Below are 24588 nucleotides of genomic sequence, written 5' to 3' on the forward strand. Positions count from 1 at the left end.
AGCGGGCGGAGGCCGCGGGAGCGCCGCAACATGGCGGCGGCTGGCGGCAGCCGGGCGGATAACGGCTACGGCAGCCAGCAGCAGCAGCAGCAGCCGCGGCGGAGGAAGGGCCCGGGCGCGCTGGCCACGGCTTACCTCGTTATATACAACGTGGTGATGACGGCCGGGTAAGAGCCGGGCGGGGAGCGGGGGCTCGCCGGGGCCGGGCTCCCCTCGGTGCCCGCCCGCAGCCCCGGCGGAGCTTCCCCGGGGCCGGCCGCGGCTCGCGGTCCCCCCCGGCCGCCCCTCGCCCCCCTCAGGTGCAGGCCCGGCGGGCTCCGCATGGGGAGCGGGGGGACGGGGACGGGGGCGGCGGTGGCGGTGGGTGCGCCCCTGGGCACGGCGGCAGCAGCCGCAGCGTGCTGGCGGTGGGCTGAAGGAGACTTTCGTTATCGTCGTTATTATTGTTTAGGAGTGTTATTGGGGCCTGGGTGGAAATAAGGCTGGGGGTGTTTGGGTGGTAGGAGGAGCAGGGAGCCTTGGAGGGGGTCCTGGGGGAGCGCTCCGCTGGTGAGGCCCGGTGGGTGAGGCAGGACCGGGCTCCTGTCTGTGGGGTAAGGCTGGGGCAGAATTGGTGCAGATGAGGCTGGTGGCTGGGCTCGGCGACACTCATCGTAGCTGCTGGCGGTTGGTGCCACTTCAGCTGCAAAGTCCTTGTGAGGAGCAAAGGTAACCCACCGGGAGAGCTCGGCTCTCGCTAGGTGCTTGGCACACATCGCCCGGTAGGTGCCTCGCTGCGAGGTGCAGCTGCTGGGAAAACCCATGGCCCCGTATGGTATTTGCAGAGTGCTTTGCCTAGAGGGGGGATAGTCGTTACCCACCAGTGTGATATGATTTAATCATTTTATTTTTTCTCTCAAGCAGAAATACTTAATTACCCGAACAGTGAAACACAATACTGGCAGTCAGGAGCTCTCCTCTTTTCGGTTTTCGTGACATCCCTGCACAGTGCGGACAAGTTAACCTCTCTGAGTACTTCTTAGAACTAGAAACACCTGCCTGTTGGCGTACTGATACTTAATTCACTTATCTTTATAAAAGATCTCCAAAAACCCAAGACAGAAATTGCATTAGAAATAGAAAGGTTTTCTTAAACATCATGAACTTTTTATCATGGCACACAAGCTCCTAATTGTATGAAACTTCTTCAAGAGAAAACATAAAATCCAGGTGTTGGAAACTAGAATCACATAACATAAATCTATACTTCAGTTCCTGTTGCCACGTAAATGGTCGTGATGTTACCTGTTTTCCTGATTTATACCAAGCTTCTTAGAATAGTCCAGTCTGGTGAGATGTGACACTTCAATGTGAGCTGCTGCTTCTGGGAATATGTATGGTTAGATGATATCTGCAATCTCGGGAGCTACCAGAGAATTCCTGTGATGAGTGTTCACGTCTCTGCATTGTCACTCACTGCCCTTCTTTTGGGGCAGGTCACTGAGGGCTCTGACTGATAACTTGGTTTCAAATAAAGAAAGATTTTTGTGCTACCCTAGCTACTGCTGAAATTTGGCAATATACAACATCAACCACAGAAAAAAAAATACGCATTTTCTTCTAAAGGCTTCATAATAAGGTAGTTTTTCAGGAGTTGTTTGACAGAAGCTCAGTTCTTCATGTAAGATTGACACACAGGTGATGGCAGTAATGAGTTACTGTCCCCATGTCAGTCAGAGTGCTCAGGCTCAGTTCCCCAGACAGCACTGCCTTGGAAAGAGAGCAGTGAAATGAAAGCACAAAAAATTCTGCCCAGATGATAAAAGTGATGCTGCAAAAGCACACAGCAGCTTTGTCATGCAATGGTATGCAATAAAACATATGTTTTAAAATCTTAGTTGTTAGCTTTAAAATGGATGAAGTGACAATCACAAATCTCAGTGCAATTATATTTACTTTGCCTTTATCTTGACTTAGCTGAAGTGAATGTATTGACTCTAAAAATAATTGATCTTATTTCTGATTTTATACTGTAGAGCACATAGTATATGGATTCTTGGTAATACGATGGCTTTTGCAAGAGCAAAACCATACAGAAAGTATATATACCCATGGATCTCTAAATGAAGCCGCACACACTTACCTTTTCTTACCTTTTAGTTCACATGTGGGTGTGTGGGTGAGTGTTTTCTTTCAGAAAATGGACCCTGGTGCCTCACAGCAGGGAATAGCTGGTGCTGCAGTGGTTCTCTGCTGTGCTTGCTGGGTTTGCCGACCACAGTTCAGTATGTTGAGCTGAAGAAAGGGATCTGTCTTTCCTCTCTTACACTTAGTCAGTTTGTTATTCTCCTGTCACAGCATGGCAGTGCAGTCATGCTTGACCTGGCAGAGGCAGTTCATTCTAGAGACATAGACGGAGAAATTATTTCTTAAAAAGCGTGGTTGGCTGTGGATGATAAGGATGGGGCCTTGCTGTTAGTGTGTGAATGTTTGGTAAGCTGCTTGAACGTGTGATCTTGTCTCTTACTTTCAGCCAAGTGTGATAACTGACTAGGACTTCCAGTAGAAGTAGCTGATGGTGGTACATACAATGAATTTTGAAGGGATTTCACTCAGCAAGATAGATCTTAACGTAATAACTTTTGAGTTTGTAAGAGTTTGTGTTACCATGCTGAGCAAAGAGTGCTCTGAGTTACGGGTTTCGTTGTCCACGTCTTCAGTGAGTGCTTGCTGAGAGTCAAAGTACACTTCTCCCTATTTCAGGTTCATTTTCTCTGTAGATTTCCCATAGTCTCTGTTTGCATAAACAAAGCAGTACTTAAGTGAACTTTGCACATTTTTTAATTAAACTAAGGCACTAAACTAGTGTCCTGAGCATGGAGTTTGCTTATCAAGTCTGAGCAGCTGAAAGTAATTTTTTAAAAAAGTGTGTATTCCATATTCATTCTCCATAATTGGGATTAATCAAAGAGTATAAAAGTCTAGCTTAAAGTCTACATCCATGGCAGTTTTTATTTAATGATACATCAACTACAGTTGGTGTATCAGGTAGAATTTAGTGTGTAGGTCACAGAAGCTGCAAGAATTAACTTCTTGTTTAGCCTGCATGTGACAGTGGTGCCTTTTCCTGCCCTTTTAAACTGCTCACCAGGTTTCTATTTCATTTGATCTTGCTGCACTCACCTACTTCTATTTCCTTTTCCATAGTCATAGGGGGAGGAGAACTGTCTAAGAAATGCAGAAGCAGGACAGAGGTACTGAAAGCTTTGACACCAAGTAGGCACATCCTGTAACTTTGTGCAGATTCATGCTTTGATGTGTGTTAAATGCTCTTTAAAGGACAGTAATTTATTGGGGAGGGTGGAGAAGACAAGCAAGGGGCTGAAGCCCTTGCTTGGGAACAGGTGAGAACAGTTGGCTGCAGGTGCCAACAAGCACTGCTATCTGGTGCAACCTGAGAAGTTGCTCAATTTCATGAAGTTTCTCAACAAACAGGGAGGATTAGGAAAAGTAGAGAAACTGAGAGATATGAACAGGACAGTGACAACGTGCTGTGAGCTCTTATTCCAAAAGAGAAACATTCAGTGTTGCAAGGGACAGTGGTTGATCCTGCAGTGCTTCCTGCCTTATGCTGCACTGAGGTCCAAATTAGAAATTCATCCGATTCTTTATAAACAGGAGTTACCTGGCAAGTGTCTGTCTTCTGGTTTCACTGAACAGTTTTAACAGAAACAGCTTTTTACTACTGAGAAAAGGGGAGCTTGTTCCTTGGTCCCCATCTCTCTTCCCCACTCCTGCTGCTTGTCTTTCGCGCGCATCTTCTCAGAAGTCCAGGCAGAAGTGAAATAGCTTTATTCCAGTCCTACTAACAAGCATTGTTATAAGCACAAACTGGGATGCCAGAGTTGCTTGTTATTGAAAAATCTGCACTTTAAAGTATATTTCAAACAACAAAGTATTGCATTTGGGACAATATTTGTAAACACATCATAATACCTAAAGTAGCGGGGCACTTGTAAGCATCTAACATGCTGTAAATTACCAGGGAACGTGAAGAAATTCCTTTGGAAAACCACAGATGTAGATGTTTTTTAAAGGGAGAAAAGCTGTTGTGTACTTAGGAGCCTCTCTGTGTGCCTGCAGATACCTCCAGTGAGGTGCCTGGCTGTTAGCAGAGGCACTTGGTGACTGCTAGCAGGAGCTTTATGTCAACACTTCTGGGTTTGGCAGGAGGTGGAGGTGAGGTGGGGCAGCATTCGGAGTAGGTGAGGTCAGCCTGGGGACGGCAGAGTCCGTGAGAATTTGGGGAGCTGCTGGCAGGGATTTCTTTTCATCAAGCTCTTCTGCCCGTATTTGCCACAAGCAATTGGAAACTGACATTAACAGGAGATGCTAATTTCAGGCAGAAGGGTATTTGAGCAGAGCGTAGCCACCCTAACTCTGTGGCTTGTCCTGGACGTGGGAGGAATTTCCAAGGCTGTGGGCAGACACCCGCTCCAGGCAGCTGCGGTAGTGGAAGATGTCACTGCACCTCCCAGGACTGGAGGAGGAATTTTCAGGTTTGCTCCCTAGATCACCTGAGGGGAAGATCAGCAGCGTTAACAGGTTACATTCGTCATAGCATAGCTGAAGTTATGTAGGCGTTATTATTTCTGTAGGCCCTGCATATGTGTCACTTACAAAGGAAGGCTGGGACAGGAGTGGACACGGTCAATTGCAAGGCTTTTGCAGGCTGTTTTCTTGCAGTTACTTATCCATAACTTCCTCATAAGATACATTGTAGAAGTTAAGCTGGATGGTCTGCCATGAAGCCTGAGGTTTTACTTTGAATTGAAGCATTAAAACAGTTGCTTTCTGAGTCTTGTTTGCTTATGTCACAGTTCTTGAAGTTACAGTGTGGCAGGAGATCCTAGCCGTAAATGGGTTTGTGTTCAGAATAAACAATGTGTGATGCCAAATCTTGTTTAAAATGACATGAGTACCTTTCATAATTTAAATACAGCTTGCTGAAAAATAAATCCAGGTATTAAAGGTATTGGTATCATGCCGGTGCTGTAAGATGTTTAAAAATGCATAATACTTAACTTCAGTAAACTTGCAGAGAATCCAAATATTGAATGTTTTCAGTGTTACAGAGAGTAGGCAAAAAGTTCTTGGCTTTCAAAACAGAATCACAGAATCACAGAATTTTCTAGGTTGGAAGAGACCTCAAGATCATCGAGTCCAACCTCCAACCTAACGCTAGCAGTCCCCACTAAACCATTTCCCTAAGCTCTACATCTAAACGTCTTTTGAAGACTTCCAGGGATGGTGACTCCACCACTTCCCTGGGCAGCCTGTTCCAGTGCCTCACAACCCTTTCAGTGAAGAAGTTACGTATTCAGTGAAACAGTTACGTATCTGCTGCCTTCTCACATATTGAAAGAGACGTGATGGTTTTCTTTGTATTTATACTCTACTTAATGTCTCCTTATCTCAGACTTGTTTCCTCTCTTTCAGATGGCTTGTTATTGCAGTTGGTCTAGTTCGAGCATACCTGGCTAAAGGTAGCTACCACAGCCTTTACTACTCAATAGAAAAGCCCCTGAAATTCTTCCAAACTGGAGCTTTGCTTGAGGTAGGTGGAGTTGTCCTCCCAGAGGTACTTAGATTTTTGTGAGTGTTTTCTTTAGCAGAAATCAGGCAGCCTTTGAACAGTACTTTCTAGGTACCATGTTCTTCATTAGCATTTATAGGGTAATTGAAGGTAAATATAACTCATGAAATAAATTCAGCACTTGTGTGACATATTTCCTTCTACCAAGCAGTGAAGGAGCTTACTCTCTGCTATTCACCTTGGGCAGCAGAGCTAAATAGTAAGCTTAATCTTTGAGATATAAATATTGAATCGTAAGCTCTTGAGATAGAACTAAATGTATTTCTGAATTGCTTCATTTGACATGTTAGTAATTTGATTTTTTCTTTTTGTTCTAGATTCTGCACTGTGCATTTGGTAAGCCTGCAAACTTTCAGTTTTATTCATAGAAAACTGCACTTTTAGTGGCATATCAGCACTAAAAAATGTTATGGTCTGTGAATTTTCAGGTTTAATTCTTGCATAATCCCCTAATTTTTGCTTGAAGCACATTCCATTTTTTTTTTTTTTTTTACTAAATGATTTGACAAGTCACAAGAAGGAAAATATAACAGCTTTTAATCACTTAACATTCATTTTTTTATCTAGATCCTTCCAATGTCACAAATTAGAGCAGTTTATAAATGTTTTCTAGTAGATCATGACTCTCTATTCTCTACATCCTATAATCTTCTGTACCAAGCTGTCTTTCCTCAAATCCTACTTGTAGCTGCAAGTAATTTAAATTCTAATGAAAATGACAGTTCACGCAAACTTTGCCTGTGTCCATAGCTCATAGGCATGTGCTATGAAATTGGGAAGCAGGAAGTCACTCTTTATCCCAGATTTGACTGTGCGTTAATGGAACTGTTTGTGAGAACAAGGATTACTGAAGACTTGAGTTGACAATTCTCATTAGCAAGGCCTGGTAGGTTGGTGGCAGGCCCCCAGTTGTGTGTCAGTAGCAGTGTAGCAGTGTCATGAATCAGTTAACCTGAAGCGTCTCATGTTTCAGTGACAGAGTTGCATTTTATCTGGTTTGTTAGTCGTTACAAGTAGCAAATGTTTTGGCCTCAGCATCTGGATTGTTTGTTTGCGGAACAGGTGATGTAGAAGTCTCTGCAAGATCAAAGCCAGTGTGCTTTAAAAGGGAGCGCTGCCTGGCTGTGCCTTGGCTTAGCTCTGAATTTTTCTGAACCCAGCCTTCACAAAGAGACAGTTTTATGGTCTAGTGGTTGGTCTTGTGGTTTTACATATAAGTGTCTGAGCTCCTTTCTGAACGTTTACTAGCTACTATTTGAAGAATAAGATAGCACTAAGGTTCCTAAAGCCACAGTGACAAACCTGTTATTTTTCATGTATAATGTGATCCATCTAAATACTAGAAGGTGTATCACAGTGTTACCAGTAAGCTCATACTGATTTTCTGTTTAAAAGATTTTACTGAATAATTATGTGCAATAGTTGGGAAACTTAAAACGTTTTCACACATTTGTCAGCAGAGGGCAGTGTAATTCTATATTTGATGCAGTAGTTCTTCCATAATTAGGTTACTGTGAAAACGTTACCTTACACAGGGCAGTTTGTAGACTGTGCACAGGTCATACCAAGAAATGAGGGATCAGATGCTCTTCAAATTAATGTAAAGCCTGCTTAATGTAACCCTGCTGGTGTACAGAGATACCTACTGCTTAGGTGAAGGAAAAGCATGTGCTACTACTGACTTGCAAGCAACTTGAGTTTTCTGAACATTCTTAAAAATAAAATAAAATATTGGTCTGCCCAGTAAATGTCTGATCCTCTCCAGAGCTTCACTTCACCTCTTCCATCTTGGAAGTGATGCTTCCACTGTAAATAAATTATTTTCAAATGATGTCTTCTACTCAGTTTGTTTCAATTAATTGTAATTAGTATACAAGATTTTGTGAGCATTCCTGTTAGTTTAACTAAGCAGAAAATAGCTGTGTGCATCGGTCTTCAGTGGATGTTCTAACACAGAACTTGACATTAAGCATCTAAATCTACAGCCAGTGCTATCACCAGAAAAGCAGAGGCATTGGCTATTACAACAAAAAGGACTGTCGTGAATAGGAATTTATCATATAGTTGCCTGTGCTGCCGATTTGGTCCTTTTGATCCCATTTTATTTTACTAAATCTCAGTTACTGTTTTTTACCTGAATAATCTATACTTAGCTTAAAAAACAAAACAAAACAAAAAATCTTTTTGACAGATTTTGAAGTCCTACTTAACAACTATCAAGAAGTTAAATCTCAGACTCCTGGGCCAAAAAAATTCCAAATAAAATGTTCTTTTACCATGCTAAAGCTAATGCAGAAGCACAAAAGCTCTCATGCCTTGCTGTTTCCTTAGGCTAAACTTGTGTGCAGATGTTAACTCTAAGAAGTTAACATCTGCTGTGTAAGAATTCTCTTGGATTATCTTTTCCGTACTCTCTAGAATATACGTCCATGCAGTTGAACAGTAGAAGTAGTTCTGTGTTGCTGCCTTCCAGGCTGCTGCAGAGCAGGGAACAAGTTTTCTGTACCAGCTTGTCTGTGTGCAATGTTAATCCTGGCTGAGTTGAAATGAGGTGTGGATCCATTTAGCCCATGTTATCCTCAGTCACACAAGTTAATATTAGTAACGAGAGCTATTAATGGAATGTTGTAACATTTTTATGCCATTATAACTCTATCCTTTTGCTTTCCCTAACTTTTTTTTTTTTTTTTAACAAAAAAAATACTAAACTGCCCACGGAGGTTTTTTGCTGTCAGTGGAAGTATTTGTCAGCCAAATGAAATGAGGTGCTCTTACACAGCTGGATACAATGCTGCTTGTCTGCTGTGATGCTGTTTCTGGATGCTATGATGACTGGTTCCAGGCTTTGGAGGAATGTTCTGGGTATTATGGAGGGGAGGAAGACTTGTCCTGATTCTGTTAAAAGTTTCCATACAGGGAGAAGCAGGAAACTTGCAGATAGGCTTTGCCCCTGGAGCTGTTATTCTTTTTCAATAGAAAAACGGAGCGATGACAGATGGTTGTGCATACCAGCATAACTTTTCCCTCCACGTCTTTTCAGTAGAATCTGAAACGTTAGCATCTGTGAGATACATTCTTCAAAACATGAAAATTGATAGGGGAATGTTTCTAACAAGCACGGTTGAGAACGTAACTTTGGCATGTGGCAAAGATTTAAAAAGTGGAGGCTGTGATGTGTAGTACAGACACCAAGAGGACAGATGGAAGGTCAAGTAAATGGAAGGGGAACATTCAATTCCTTGACTTGTGTAGCAGACAGAACCCAAGTGCGTGAATAGCACTGATAGCACAGGAGAGCTTCTGTCTGGAGGAACTTGGTAAGGAAAGAGGTGATAGGAGTCCCCAAAACGAAGAAGCTGTGGTGGGAGTGGTTGAGAAGGGAATGGAGAAAAGCAAGAAAGCTTTGGGAAGTATAAGCCCAACCTACAGAATCACTGTGGTACCAGCCCTCACACCACAGTGGTGCTTACTGGTAGCCCTTTGGGAAGTTGGTGTTGACGCTGATCGATTTTGCATTATGCTGCCTAGTTAGGAGGGACAGAAGAGCTCCACCTTCAGGTTATGCATACCGCCTGGTCTCAGCTGGGACCTCCCTGGGAGACAACTTGTCAGGCTTGGAGGATTTTCTGCTGGAGGTTGGAGGCTTAGTCCAGGACCTGGGAGAGGTGTGGGCAAAGCTTGCTTGGTGCTTGCTTCTGGACCAGAGAGCCCTGTGTCTGCCAAGACCTGCTCTAGCATGTGCAGTGTTAACTAACTGGTAACATGTTTTTAAAGTTGCGGAGTTTAAAACTGTCTGTTGGATATGTTTTTAGTGCAATTAGTAAATAATTAGAGGCAAGTAGAGGTTACATAAATCACAGCCAGTGAATTCGCGAATCACTGAATTCGATCTCGTGTTTTTGGCTTAGGCTGGCGTTGTCTTGGCCATAACAAAAAGTCTTGTCGTACTGTGTCATAATCTTGTATGGTTCCTACAGAATCTTGTTGGCTTGTTTGGAGATCAATTTTCAAGAGCATCAGGTTATTTTGTTTAGGAAGGGATGATACAAACCATTTAAAAGAAAAGGTATTGTAGGTGTGAGCCTCTAATGATCACAGATCGTGGGATTTTATAGCGCCCCCTTTTGTGTTATCTCAGTAACACAAATTCTGCCGTGATGTTTTATAATCAGAAATCAGGTTATGAACAATGCATTATAAAATCAAAAAAACTGTACAGATTTTTCTATTTTTCTCTGAAAAAAAATGATTAAACATAGGGACTGAAATTAATTTTAATGAAACTTGCTTTTAACTTCTCTTATTCTTCATTTTTCTTCCACTGTCTAACTTTTTCTTGTTTCTGAGACTGTTGTGCTGCTTGCTGTGGTTTGCATTGGTTTTAGCACGCACTTGTTACAGTATTTTAGCAGTTACAACTGCTCTTGCATTTGTCTTCATCGTGCTGTTGGAAGAAAACAAAACTTTGTGCTGTAGAGTAAAGGTCAGTTTAATCAGCACCTCCAAACGTGCTCAGAAGAGCCAGTTAAATCTGCTTCTTTTAGAAAAATAATTGTTTCTGTACCTATCAATGCATGAACTATTCCTTGTTTTTGTTTTATTTTTAAAAGTTTTGTTCCCAGGAAGGAATTGTAACTGTACCTAGCCGAATAAGGGCTAGGACTTTGTTTCTTCAAAGCAGTTGTATTTTTTTGTTTGCTGTTTTGAGGGAAACACAGTGCAAAACATCTCAATTGTTTTTACCTTTTAAATCATGATAATTAAGAGAATCTTGAATATTTTAATTAAACAGGTTTTATTTGAGACACTGAGTTAGCTTCAATCAAATAGCTTTTGGGATACATTCTGTTGTTTTATATATTCGTGATGTGATTTCAGCAAGGCCGATTACTTTTATTTGCATTTTGATATACATTATTTATGTTTTGATATACAAAGTCCCAGTCAGGGGATTGCATTGTCTCAGGCCTTGTAAACGCACACTTCATACACTCAAAATAAAAAATTTCTCTCCTTCCAAAAACTTCAAGTAACTGGACTTTGGCTTAGCTGTATTTTATTTCACCATCCCCATCCCAATGGTCAGGGATCTTTACTAATTCCAAAATATCTTCCAGGCATTGTTCCCTCTTCTGTTGTTCTGACTGCTTTCCAAGTGATGTCAAGGGTTTTCCTGACCTGGGCAGTAACACATAGTGTAAAAGAGGTAAGTTAAGCTACAAAACAGATTGGAAAAAAAATAATGACCCATGCTGAAAAGCAATTGATGGTTACTATTTCATTTTCCTCAAAATGTCTTCTGTTGTATCGCAACATGTGAAATTTTGTGTCTGTGTGGATCAAAGGAAATAAAAATAAACCTGATGTCATCTCGATAATCAGATAGATTGAGTTATGAGTTTCTTGCTGTAAGACAAATAGCTCCTGAATAGCCTTTGTAGTCTGTACTGAAAGCTGAGCAGGAGGTCCCCAGTACGTAATCTGGACCCAGGATTTGGGAAAGAATTCTTGTGTTGATCTTGCTAGTGCCATATTCAATAGCAGGATCTCCTTGCTGTCCCTGTCAGTCATACACAATTTGCTTTCTATACCACAGCATGTGGAAGCTCCCCCTTAAATCATTGTCCACAGCAATCCCCAGCTGGATGTTTTCCCTCATCACTTTTCCAGGATAATCTTCCCTCTGTCCTTCGTTAATCTTTCTTGCATTCAAGCCTAAGTGGGTTTGGGGTTCTTGGTTATTGTATGCCATAACAAATATTGCTGTACTTTACCAAATGTCTGCAGAATCTTCTGGAAGCGATCTTATTTGAAAATTATTCCCGACTGACAGCTATTTTAATATCTGAATGTGCCTTAATTGAAACAGATAATGCTGACTGACTTCACATCATCTGAACACCTTGCAGTAGCTCACAGATGCTGCATCTCTGCTGTTACTTTAGCCAGTTGATCTCTGTCTCATTAAGGAAGGAAATTACTCCTGATGTCAGCGTGGCTGGCTGAAATAAGTGATAGTCTTCTACATATAAAAGATATGTTTTGACTTGACATGGAGAATGTCTTAAAGAGCTTGTGTCGTTGCCAAGTCTTCAAGGAAGATGCTGTGTCTTCATTACTCCGAAACCTGTTACCAGAACGTCATCCATAGGTGGAGTAATACAAGTCACTGTAGTTCCTAATAGTTAACTGCCCTCTATAATATTATAATGCCTGCTCATGTGGAGCCGTAGTTCCATGCTGTTCCTCAAGTATGAATGTTAGTTTTCTCAGCAAACTTAAAATCTTGTAAATATTTATCTTCTGACAGATTTTTCTTTTGGCGCAAATAAAAGAACTCTAGGCCCTGTCAGTTCAGTGGGGATAAATGCTAGGTTCTAAACAAAAAGGGTATAATGCCAAGACACTGGATATTAAATACGTATGTAAAATATTTTAAAGAAGTATGTCTGTAATTTTGCTTGTTGCTTGTATAATGTTGGAGTACCTGGTGCTTCAAAAACAGCAGTAATCTATTTTTATGAATTGCCTCCTGGCCTGAAGTAATCCAAAATGTTAATGACCAAATGACCTAGATTAAAACAGTTCCATGTGTTATCTGCAAGACATCAAAGGGAAGTCTGTAAAATGATTGTGGGTTAGGTGCCCACATTCTCACCAGAAAAAGAACACCAAAATGGGAGAATACACAAGGAAGTTTAGCCTAACTAATTCAGTTTTTAATAAGGATTATTCCAACATTATTGCTTTTTTTTTTTTCCTCTCACACTTGTGGTCTTTTGGTTAACATCTTGAGAAGAGACTGTCTTATGTGTTAAACTTTTTTAATGTCTCAAAGTGGGCATAAGAATGATGAGGAATCCTGTGATGAGTTTTTCACCTCTGACTTACTGGTTAATAAATCTCGCCCCGCCTTCACCCCAAGCAGAGAGCATGCAGTCTCACCTGAGGAGATGTATTTAAAGTGTCACAAGTGTTCTACTTTTTCTAAAGGGCTGTCTGCACAAGTGAGCTCCATGCTGAAGTCCAGGATAAAATTCTCACACAGCTTTATGGAACTTGTAAGCTATGCAGTTGCATGATGAGGTTCTTGTAAAATAAAACTCAATTTTCCTCTTTAACTTTTTGAGTGAGAGTTGTTCAATATATTGCTTTTCCAGACTGCTTTCATATATAATGTGGTTAAAAGAAGAAAAATCTGTATTGCATCCCTCCTTTCTGTCAGAATACACTTCTGGATACGTGATGTGATTTGAAGCATGCTTCTTGCCACTAACATGTTTGTGCTTTTTGTTTACTTTAGTGCTGATGTGTTGTTAAATTCAACATGAAAGTATCTATCATAAATGTTAAAGCATGGCAAATGTTAAAGCACTGCACAATTCTCGGAGTTGCAATGAGATTTTCTCTTGCCTCCACAATATAAGTAGCTGTTGGCTTACTGGAGAAGGGTCTGGCATGTAATACAGTACTTGTAGTCCAGAAAATACCATTTTGTCGTTGTATTGGAAAGCAATTGGTTTGGTGAATTTTGCTGCTACTTCTACAAAGGAGGGAAGAGAATGAGGAGTGAAGGGCTAGAAGAAAGTAGGCGTAAGAGAACAGAAGGTGCCCTTCAGATCAAAATTCTCTCTTTGAATTTATGTGAACAGTAAGATCACCTGGTGACATCGTAGCGGGCCTTTGTGGAGTTCAGTGTGACACCCAGTTCTTGTAGATAATTAAAAAAGGTACCAGCAGTGGTTTAATGTTTATCAAGTTGGGTGCAGGTACAATGATAAGTAGCATATGTATTTAGAGGAACACAATCTAGAACACAATCTAAAGTCACGGTGTAAAGACATACAGCTTACTGGGCAGATCATTAAGACTCCAGCATCTGCAGCGGTGAATTTGACAGTTGTAAACATACTTAAATTAAAAATATAAGAGAGCAGTAATTTTTATTATTTAAGATTGAGTTGTAGTAAGAGAAGTCCCACTGGAAGGTTCAGAACTCTGAATGGGTGAGTGTTGTTGACAGGCCTAAACCATCACTGCTTTACATCTATGCAAAATTTGAGTAATTCTGTACAACACAAATGTTTGTCAGGCTCTTTATACCTACTGTGAAGCTTCCTTTTTTTTTTTTTTTTTTTTTTTTAAATTGATGTGCGCACAGAACCCAAGCTTTGGAGGGAGATGTGCTGTTTTATCATTGTTGCATACTGCTGCTGTTTGTACTCTTCTGCACTGGATTGCTTCGTGATGTGTTTAGCTGAAATTCTCTGTAACTTCTCACTGTTACTCTTAATATGGAGAAATCTATAGAATTTCTGGGTTTATGGTATCTTCAACCTTTCAAACCTTGCTCAACTTTAAGATAACTTTTAATGCACCAGGAGAACAGTAAAAGCTTCTCAGGCTTTATTTTGACATTTCCTAACTCTGAATCTCATCTTTGTATCATAAAAGGCTATTAATCCCTTATATTTTAACACAGATTATCTTGTATTCATAGTCATGAGACAAGATACATTCAAGACTCTCCTTGATACATTGGTTTGAAACACATGCTAAAAAACTATGCCCATGGTATGATTCACCCTAATTAAGGCAGTTGGACAATAAGTTGTATGTGGAGTGTAAAATGTGCTTTGACTTTGTCTAACACCACTTTCAAAGACCGGGATGAAAAGGTGGAGGAAGAGAGATTGAATTCTGAGGGCAATACTGGGATTTGTGGTTTGAAAAGAGTCTGCTGCTTGTTGGCTGTACTGTACAGTGATGTTACAAATGCAGCATTAGCAGGGCCTAAATGAGTAAAGCTCTTGAGAGACTGCTTTGTAAATCAGTTCCTGAGGGGTTGATAACGTGCGTCTCAGAGATTATTTGAAGTATTGAGAAATTCAGTCCTCAAAGAGAAGCTCTAATGGTGACAGTCTTCTGACAGATCTGCTAATATATAAGAAACATGCTCTTTAATGATGAACTTTGGAATGTAGATAAAATATGATGATAAAGTCCATAGCGGTCTCCTGCTCCTCACTGCACAGATTTGGAGTGTTTTGAAAAATGTATAGGTCACTCTTATACTGGGAACTGGTGTTTGTTTTTGTAATTTTTTCATTAAGCAGGGTCATGAGCTGTAAAGTCACAGTCCGTGATTCCTAGTCAAGTGACCTTAATAGGGGTTGGCTTTGTTGTTTTGCTTTTTAAATGGTGTGAACTGTTTTAGTAGTTTCCAAATACAGTTCTAGTATTAACATAAATAGAAAAAAACTAGAATTGAGAAAGCAGTGTTACAAGTCCTGTGATAGGACTGGATTGTAACTGCCAGGTTTTCTTCTTCTATGTGCGTCATTCACTGTTAGCATCCCATTTTTTTGTCCTTGGTCATGTCCTTGGGTGCTACTTCAAACTACACATTTTGTTTGTTGGTTCTACTGACTTCCACAGTTAGGGAAAGAAGTGGGGTTTCAACATACGGATCAAAGTCTGCGATGCATAAGCTTAGATGAACTCAGAAGCTGCTACTCCTGATTTGACCAGAAGATGCAGCTCTGGAGTGCTTGTGAAGCATGTTGCTCCTTGGGAACAGCGGCATCTGTGAAGTGATGCTGCCAGGCTGAGAAGTAGGTCTTGTTTGTAAAGCAGGGTTAGGATCTTTTTCCAGAAACTGTATCAATGTAAAAATAGCTTTGGTCTCTACTCAGGAAGTCTTGAAATAAATCTTGGATGATGTTCTTTTATGGTGATATAAGGGAGATTAATATATATATGGAAATTACATAGTTTCACAGAGTTTCAAGTGAAAAAGAACAAGGCATGTTTGTCACAAAAAGAGATGAAAATGACTTGAACTGCTATACACAGCAGAAAATGGAGTAACAGTAACTCTACATTACAGGATTCCCAAGAGTTTTGTACAGTTCTTTCTGGGTTTAGTAGTCTGTAACAAAGTTTTTGTTTTGTTTTTTTTTAATGGGTAATCATTGAGCTTTTTACACACAAATGTATGACCAGTCCCCTCCTCTGAAAAGGTTTCTGCTTGCCCCTATAATTTCTTGTTCCTTTGTTTGTACATGTACTTTGCCCAAGATGAATAGGGTGTACCACCCACACCTACCGACTTCCTTTTCCCTTTTTTCAAGAGTAGGAGGCAAAAAAGAAAATGCAGCCCCTTGTGGTTGAGCTCTTTTTGTTCCCACGGTCTACTGAATTTGGGCTCAAGGTATTCACACAGCTGAGAATTCACAACATGCTTCTGTTGGGTGGTGGGGGGGCTGCGTTAAAAATCGTGTTCACTCAAGTTTGTCATGCAGGTATGTGACCCCATATGCTTCTTCATAACTGCTGTTCCATCTGAAACTTAAACCTCATAATTACACTCCCAAATGTAACAGTTCATTTTTAACTTCATGCCTTTGAAGGTTCATCTTCAAAATACGAAGGGAGTAAAAGCTGTTTCAGTCATGTGCTTCTGGAATTAAGAGGTGTAAAGCAGTGAACCAAAATGATGCCTTGAATATAACCAACATCAGAAAAACAATGCTGCGTGCAGTAAGCAGAAAGAGGAGCAGGGAACAGCGAAGCAGGTAGTTAGTTGTGAAGCTTGCCTGAGGTGCCACAACCTGAGCTTCTGGTTCTTCTCTCCTCTGAGCCTGTATCCTGCTGTTAGCTGTCTTGCTGCTGCTCAGAATTAAGACCCAGTTTCTCATGTGAAGAGAGAGAGGGAAGCAGTTCTTCTCATACTCAGAAATAGCACTGACTAGGAGTAGAGTGTAAAGTCTAAACCAGATCTGGAGTGTTAGCATCCTCTTTCCTTCCTGCACCAGAAAACAACCACAGGACTTAAGTACAACCTGGTACTGTATAGGAGTCGGCAGTGTTTTGGGTTGTTCTTGGTGTTTCAGGGATTTCTTGCACTAATTTGCATTGCACAGAATGAGAGATCTTAAGTTTTCCGATCATCAGAGCTATTCTTAAGCCAACTAGGAAAATACAGAGCATGATGAGAAGGGTTTTTTGCCGTTGTTACTAATGTTGCTTTTATGCTTTTTCTTGGAGTCTGTTATCTAAAATGATGCAGTAAAGCAGCCCCTGGGAATTAATTTCTTTGGGGTGTTTAGATCTGGTGAGTAACTAGGAACACTTGAATTCATATTGAACCTTTTGCTTCTCTCTTGTAGGTACAAACGGAAGATTGTGTCCTGTTATTTGTAGTGGCCTGGACAATCACTGAGATAATCCGTTACTCTTTTTATACCTTTAGCTTGTTAAACCATCTTCCTTACCTCATAAAATGGGCCAGGTAGGTGGCACAAGAGAAATCATAGCCTTCAAAGCACTGTTTTAACAGAGATATCTACCTTGTAAAAAATTTTGTAAAAGAACTATTTAAAATTGTTTCAAATTCTGTCATGGGGTAATTGCCCCATTTATAAATGCAACTTCCCGGCTTCTTTCCAGCAGATTTCTGTGTTGCAAATCTATTAAATGTAAGGTGAAAGTACTTTGCTAAATGGTACTGAGTTCTAGCAAAGTGATTGTTGTTTGTCAGACACTGCCAATTAACAGTAAGGGACGGCAGTACATAAACTGATACTTAACAATAACTCTTCAGTGTAAGGGTAGTACGTTAGGTTGGTGAAAAGTTGGTGAACACGTTGATTAATACTGACTGTGTTTGGCCCTATTTTGATAATATGACCTCTGCCAAAGAGTTCAGAAGCCAAAGTAACAAGCATAGGGGAGAGGAGACAGAGGAAATAGTTGTAAAAATAGCTTTCAGATTCTCAAAGATAACCTTTAAATAATTCAAACTTGTTTCTGACTTCAATATTCTTGTCTTGCAGTAATGTTCACACCTAATGTTTGTATGCTCTAATCAAATAAAAGCTAAGAATTTAAGATTTGAATATCTATAGCTTAACAAATACTTTGTCAGTTTGTCAGAGCATTTAATCTTTTCCTTAACTGTCCTGTTCTAGGTACACGTTGTTTATAGTGTTGTATCCAATGGGAGTCTCTGGCGAATTACTCACAATATATGCTGCATTACCCTTCGTCAGGCAGTCTGGCTTGTATTCCATTAGTTTACCAAACAAGTACAATTTTTCTTTTGACTACTATACATTCCTGATCCTGGTTATGATCTCATACATTCCGAGTAAGTACAAGTTTGATCTCTTTTAAACATAAAAAATGGTATCAGGAAAAGCTAAGAATTGCGGGGGGGTTGCATATATACAACTAATGTTGCAGAATTAATTTTGAAAGGTATTTAAAGAAGTCAAAACGGCAGGAGTTGCTTTCTACAAACACTTGTAATATAGTAATATTTTCCCCTCATATACTTGGAATATAAAAATAAATGTAGTATTTGGCAAATGTTGACTTTTTACCGAATTATGGACTTCTGTGAGAACAGGGCTAAAACAGCTTCTTAAAATTTGGTTCATTATCAGGCGTAAGAACTTTTGCAGTAATGGCTAGCAAGGCATTTCTGTTGAATTAAATTGAATTGTTGTTATCTTTGGTTGGTATTTCTTTACATGCTATGAAGATTTGGCTTTGCTGCTTAGAAACAGGGATTAGGAACACATCGGCCTTCAAACAATTTAGATGTGCAAATAGACGTCTAACATGCAAAATGATGTAGTGACAATGTTGCTGCTGTTAGCTGTCTCTGTAGCTGTCTTTATATGAACCTTGTTTGTATAGAATGAAAAAATCATTCTAAGATTTAAATTTCAGCAGTGTGGCTGTCTGTAATAAGTGCTTACTCTTCCAGTGAACCATCTTGTAATTCTGACATCGAGATTCATAAGTTCTTCCAGCTGTTAAAAATGCATGAAAAGGGTTTTTAATATCTTCTCGTCTCCTTCTTCCAAAAACATTGATATTACTAACTCTGAGGAGCCAGAATAATATCTTTTGTTCCAGTGAAAATAAACACGAGTATTAATTACCTCTTGTGGGGTGGCTAGATCACAGCTGACAGGCCACACAGAAGGGAAGCAGATAGAACCTAGATAATTTTAGCCCTGTTTCTCCTTTAAAATTGCAGTCTCTCAATTGAAATATTTTGTGATTCATTATCATTTGTGCGATGTGTAATTTCGGTGCAGTCTTTTTTTAATTTTGAAATCATTCTTGTGAATTGGTATCTTAACTCCATGTACTAACTGTTTAGACTCAGTTGGTCTTAGGTACCTTTTCACAGGAAGGTATTCTGTGTTGTTCCACAGATACAAGAAAAGCAATGATCGATCGTTACATTCATTGGTTATACCATAGGTCAGTTAGTCATTCATAAAAACCTGTGGGGGGGGGGGGATTCTTAACCCACAAAAGATATTGCAAATTTTGGAAAATTTAACATCATAAAGAAAGCAAGATTTAAAAACTGTTGCTAGAACTTGAGATTAACATTCTTGATAGCTGCATCTTACCATTTATCTGACTTTAAATATTTAATTTAGTACCTATCTGTCAAAATCGACATCTTGCCGGAAAGGATGTCATTCAGTTCTTTGCATATAGATTCCAACTATTTAGACTTCTAACAGAGATCTTTTGGCTTTGTATTCTGTTATGGTCCTGGACAGCTATATTAACTACTTAGCACTGGTGGAGTGAAATCAAATGAAATGCAGGCTTGGGGGAAACAATCAGGAGATGAAATACTGGGTAAAGAAAGCCAAAAGAGAAAACAGTAACCTAAAATTTAATTAAATAGTTTTTGGTTGGCCAACATCTACTACAAACACTATTGTAACTGATGTCATCTAGGCTGATGCTTGTTTAATTTCCAGCAGATTCACAACGATGGAAGTTTAGTCTCTCATGGGAAATTTAGCTTTTGCTGTTTGTTTTCCATTCCCTCCTTTATTCTTCTGCAAACACACTGTGTAATGTAGTCTTAAAAGGAAAAAAGCTTTACATAGAGGATAGAGAGAAATGAAAGAGGCACCAGTTTGCATAAAGTTTCTTAGATTCTGTGAAAGGGACACTAGAATTATAAGAACTGAAATCTGGAAAAGTCATTCTTCTGGAAGGACTTTCATTCCTCATGGTGCTCTTTTTCCTCCCTGCAATGTTTTTTTTATTCTGTGTGTACAATTCAGGAAACTTTGTCATCCCACGTATACCTGCGGAAGTGTAAGAAGGCTTTTTGCCATCTTTGCCTGAAAATGTTATTGCTCTAGCAAAAATTAAATAGTACCTGAAAGGCAATATTGCTTATTCTTAAGGCAGAAGATGATTAGAGCAGAAAGTGAATAGGCACATTCCCTTTTAACAGAATTGGTGACCTTGTGTGTGACTGTGTGTATTACACTGACACAGAAGCCTGACTTACTACTTTGTGTTTTCTCTTCAGTCTTTCCCCAGCTCTATTTTCATATGCTACATCAGAGGCGAAAGGTGCTTTCCCACACTGAAGAACACAAGAAGTCGGAGTAATTCCAGCTCTTTGAGAACTTTTCAACCATCAAAATGCTGCAGATTTTCAATACCAAGCTTATTTATAACAAATATAACAAGATAAACTAAGTCAGAGGTAAAAGACCAATAATTTAGCAAGAATAACCAATAAATCCGATTTCACTGAAATTCTACGATGTAAAACATGCAAATAATTTTCAGCTTGCAGTGCTTCAGAAAACTTCTAAACTTTATATGGCTTGGCAGGTATCCTTTTACTTTTCCTTAAGTGATGTGCTAAAATGGTTTTAATTTACAACTAAATGCCTGAAGGTTACAGTATGAGTGATGAAATTGTACCCACTAAATGCTTGAATTGGGATTATATCACTGATACCTCCTCTTTTTTTTTTTTTTTTTTTTGAAGTGTTTGACTGCATGCCAGAAACTGTATGTATTGCTGTGGAAGCAAACAATATGCTCTGGAATGCTTTAGGATTTTGTCAGAGACTCCAGTGGAGAATGTAATCCGGGCAGTGTTTGAATTTAGAAAGGTAGGTTATGTATTTAGAAGGTGATGAGAACAAGAACAGGAAAGCAATTACGGGAAATGAGGGGAATGTGGTTCGTTAGGAATTTAAACAGTAGGGTGTCTGACCGGAGTGTGTTCTTTGAAGATCTTGTTTAAGCTGATTACTCAAATGCTAATGTTAATTCAGAGGCTATAATGCTTATTTGAAACATTAAAACTCTGAATACTGCAGCCCTGGATACCTTATTAAATACTAAAAACATAAAAAATACTAACTGTAATATTTCTAGTGATATCAGTAATTAAACAATATAAGGAGGCAGGTCACCCAGAAAGAGGTGCAGTTCTCCCTTTTTGACTTTAAATTATCATCTCTAATCATTGTCCACTATTTCAGTGGTACTCATCTTTCAGTGCTAAGAACTATTTGGTCTACTGTGGAATCATTTGAGGGCTTTGTTCCTCAACATGACTTTTCTTAAGTGACTAATGTGTATTGCTTTGGCACATCCAAACAGGTGCTTCCAGGCACTCGGCTTCTGAAATATTGCAAAAACCCTAAATAATAAGTTCTTTTTTTTTTTTTTTGAAAGCATATTATCTCATGTGTTACATTCTGCTTTTGCAGATTGGACGAGTTTTTCCTCATCCGCTCTTCTGAAAGAGCAGAAGAGCTTAGAAAGGTAGATTTTCCAAGGTCTTTGCTTTGGGTTCTCAGGCTAAACCTTGGGAAGGTAAAGCAGAAAATGAAAGGAGTGAGAAAGCCACGTGGTGCAGCAGAATCCACTAATGCTGTGTGAACAGTGGCCCAATTACGAACAGACTGTACTGGGAGGAGGTGAGAAATGGAAGGGACGAAGGGATCAGGGAGATGAATGGACAGCCAAGCAAAGGCAAAAGGAAACGTAGATAATGGTCTTTGCTCTGTCATGTACTGAAAACGAAATAGTACTGACCTTACCCCACTAGAGCCACTAGACAGCAAGACAAGGGCTTCTCTGACTTTCCTCTTGTAACATCGTGATTTAGTGCATAAATCGGGTGTGACCAGGATACCTACGATGCTAGTTTTGTGTTATGCCTGCCAGCACCTACCTCCCCCTGGACACGATCCATATCTGTGTCCCAATTATTTGTGCTCCCAGTTCTCCCTAAACATAGGGTAGTAAGTACTAAGCGCACTGCCTCTCTGTTCGAGTACTGGGGGAAAGCTGCATTTACTATAATCTTCTTTTTATATTTGTCAGAGCTATATTTAAAAAAACAAACTGTATTTTTCAGTAACTCCTTTTGGCTCCGTCAAAAAGTCTGACTGAATATCCCTAGCACTCAGTAATGTGTAACACCTCGGGTGTTCAACACAAGTGGGTCTGGTGTAGGTAGGGAGAGCGTAAGAGACAATAACGATCTTTGCTTCTATGTTAAACTTTTTGCAGACAGTTGTTGACAGTAATCAAGAATACTGTAGCAACATGCAACCTCAGAGTGGTTTCTGCCTTCAAAGATGCAACAATTCAAATTCATTTCTGTTAGGCTATGTATTTCTTTGTTCTGGCTATCTGTGAGAAATGTTGCATTATACATAACGCATTGCTCAGAAGCGTAAACTTCCACCTCTGAACACAACATCTTTTGCTTGTACGTGCTGTCGGAGAGGTTAGTGGCAGCATTTCTGAAGAATGTCATCTAAAAGATCCGATTTCATGAGGTACTCAGGTTACTGGATGCTGTGGATGCTTAGCTCCTAAAGTTTGGTTTTGTTTGATTCTGTGCCTACATACAAGACGTGGATTCAAGTCTGTAGTTCCACTTTGCAGAAGAAGTAAAGTGTAATAATCCTGCATGAAACAAACTGTTGATGGGAATGGTGTACAGATCTGTAGGAGGTAGCATGGGCACTACAGAGAAGCAGGGAGAGCTGCCAATAGGGATGAACGTTTGTACAACCAGCCTCTTTACTGAGTAAGCCTTATTACGAAATAGTTAATTGAAAATATTAAATGGCCTTTAGCTTTTCAAAGAAAAAGGAGTTCCTTTTCCTTCTAAAAGAAAAATTAAAGGAAGTTACTTTGATAATTGGAAATCTTGACCAAAAAGTACTTAAGGAAGCCCTATCTTCTGAAGTATGAAATGTTTAGTATATTCAAGAATTCTAGCACTTCAGTTTACAGTGCTTTTTCAAGTTAAGTTTCCATGGAAATCACTGGAAGGTGATCCTGAGTAAGTGCAATTCCCTAATATTGCTGGGGTTTTTCCTAATGCCGACTTTGATCAAATGTGGGGTTTTTTCTTCTCATAAAATAAGAACAAATTTCCCTTTTTCTGTCACTGAAATTGTAATGTGGTATGTGAACTTTATAATAAAAGCATTGATTAGTACTCTCTTTCACAGATCGAGAAGTTTTTTTTCCCCACAAACTATTTACTTGGCTTGCATGTTTTCTGTGAGCATAACCAAACTGCTGCAGCAGGTAGTCTTTGGGTTGCGTGCACTAGTTTAGGCAACACTACTTTTGTTCTACCATGCCAGCTTTGACCATGTTAGTCATTACCTTCTTACAGACCAAGGTTCTTAACCAGTGTATAGTTTACAACTGGAATTGTAGAAATGTTCATATTGTAAATTACAGTAAGATGCAGACTACGGTAAATTGTAATTTTTCACAATGTGATGTTTCTATCCAAGTTTTTTTATTTATCACTAGAAAGGTTGGCGTTTGTGTGGACCAATCTGCGGTGTCATTTTAAAACCTGTTTTTCATCTTAAAATTTTCATGAGTATACATCAAATCGTGTGCTTTGATGTATATTTGTTGGTGAAATTTGGGTGAAAACTATATACAGTCATTTTTGTATTTTTTTCTATGTTGTGAAGAATAAAATTGTAATTTTATAAGTCTGATTCACTAAGATTATTATAAGTTAAATGTATTTTTTGTATATTTAGGAATCTGGTATTACCTGGAGCTCTGAAAGGTTAAGCAAAGACTTTTTATGCATGTTTGAAAGATATTTCTACTTGACAATGCGGTGAAATGGTTTGTATGCGAACATACTAGTCTGTGTTTGTTGCCTTGTGAAATTGATTCTGTGTTCTCTGCCTGGATTTGGTCTACTGACCAGTGATACTAATTGCTATAATCCAAATAAAATAATTCCAAACAAAATCTGCTGTATTGTCACTGTTTAGGGAACAAAAGCAGATGCTTGGCAAATGTGGATTAGGGCTGTGTTTTTATTCATCTGACATAAGCTGTACTTTGCAATTTCAATGTTTTCGGGGGCATGCATGACTTTTCAAGCACAAACAAAAGACACCTTCGTCAATTAATACTGTTACAAGTGCTCTGCTTTTTTCTTTTGAAAGATCATAACATGTTAACTGACTCTGTTAACATTCAAATTTGCAACTTCCTGAAGGATCCTCAATCAAGTGCCAGCTCTTTGTTCTGCTGGTGTTATCTGTACTCTAGGTGGTGATGGTTTTCTACAGAAACAAACTCTTTGGAGTATTCTAAATATAATGGAATGCTTAACTAACGCAACAGAATATTTCAGAGTTGATTTACTAAATATAGTATGTCTGCTACCACAGCAACGTTCTTAGCATTTTTAACACTTCCTGAGAGAGAGATTTACATACTGTGTCGAGATTCCATTAATGCTCATAAATAACAAGTTATAATCCTCTAACAGGAACTGAGTAGCAGTTGCAGAGTGCCTGCTATTATTCTAGGCATATGCTTGTCATAAGATTACACAACTACAATGATTTTTTTGTTTTACTGCAGAAGGGATGAAATAATGTTGTCATAACCAGCATCAGCACATTTTACACATGATAGCTGTGACTTGGTGCTACTGTGTAATTAAAAATTTCTTTGGAATGTAATGCTGTGAAGGGTGGTGCTGAGCTCCATTTGTGTCTTCAAATAACTTTTACTAGTTGTGTTTCCTCTTTGCATTTTGAAAACAGTACGTGAGGAAACAATTTTTGTTGCTGAGGGTAGCA

At 39.5% G+C, this 24588-nt stretch overlaps 1 protein-coding gene across 1 annotated transcript; it reads left to right on the plus strand.

Moving 5' to 3' along the window:
* Positions 1–23537, plus strand: HACD2 (3-hydroxyacyl-CoA dehydratase 2). Its single transcript, XM_084288655.1, has 7 exons — positions 1–167; positions 5479–5596; positions 5953–5971; positions 10753–10841; positions 16807–16928; positions 17608–17786; positions 20001–23537. Exons 1-7 carry the CDS (start codon positions 31–33, stop codon positions 20081–20083), a joined length of 747 nt encoding a protein of 248 aa, XP_084144781.1. The 5' UTR covers positions 1–30; the 3' UTR covers positions 20084–23537.
* The last annotated feature ends 1051 nt before the right edge of the window (positions 23538–24588 follow it).

The sequence above is a fragment of the Netta rufina genome (assembly GCF_964035555.1).
Source record: "Netta rufina genome assembly, chromosome: 6".
Taxonomy (NCBI): domain Eukaryota; kingdom Metazoa; phylum Chordata; class Aves; order Anseriformes; family Anatidae; genus Netta; species Netta rufina.

Bases quoted from the DNA above. Each gene is read 5' to 3' on its own strand.
- HACD2 (XM_084288655.1), top strand. From the start codon at position 31: ATGGCGGCGGCTGGCGGCAGCCGGGCGGATAACGGCTACGGCAGCCAG. The intron at 168-5,478 runs GTAAGAGCCGGG...CCTCTCTTTCAG, and splicing joins AACGTGGTGATGACGGCCGG to ATGGCTTGTTATTGCAGTTG. The intron at 17,787-20,000 runs GTAAGTACAAGT...TTTTCTCTTCAG, and splicing joins TATGATCTCATACATTCCGA to TCTTTCCCCAGCTCTATTTT.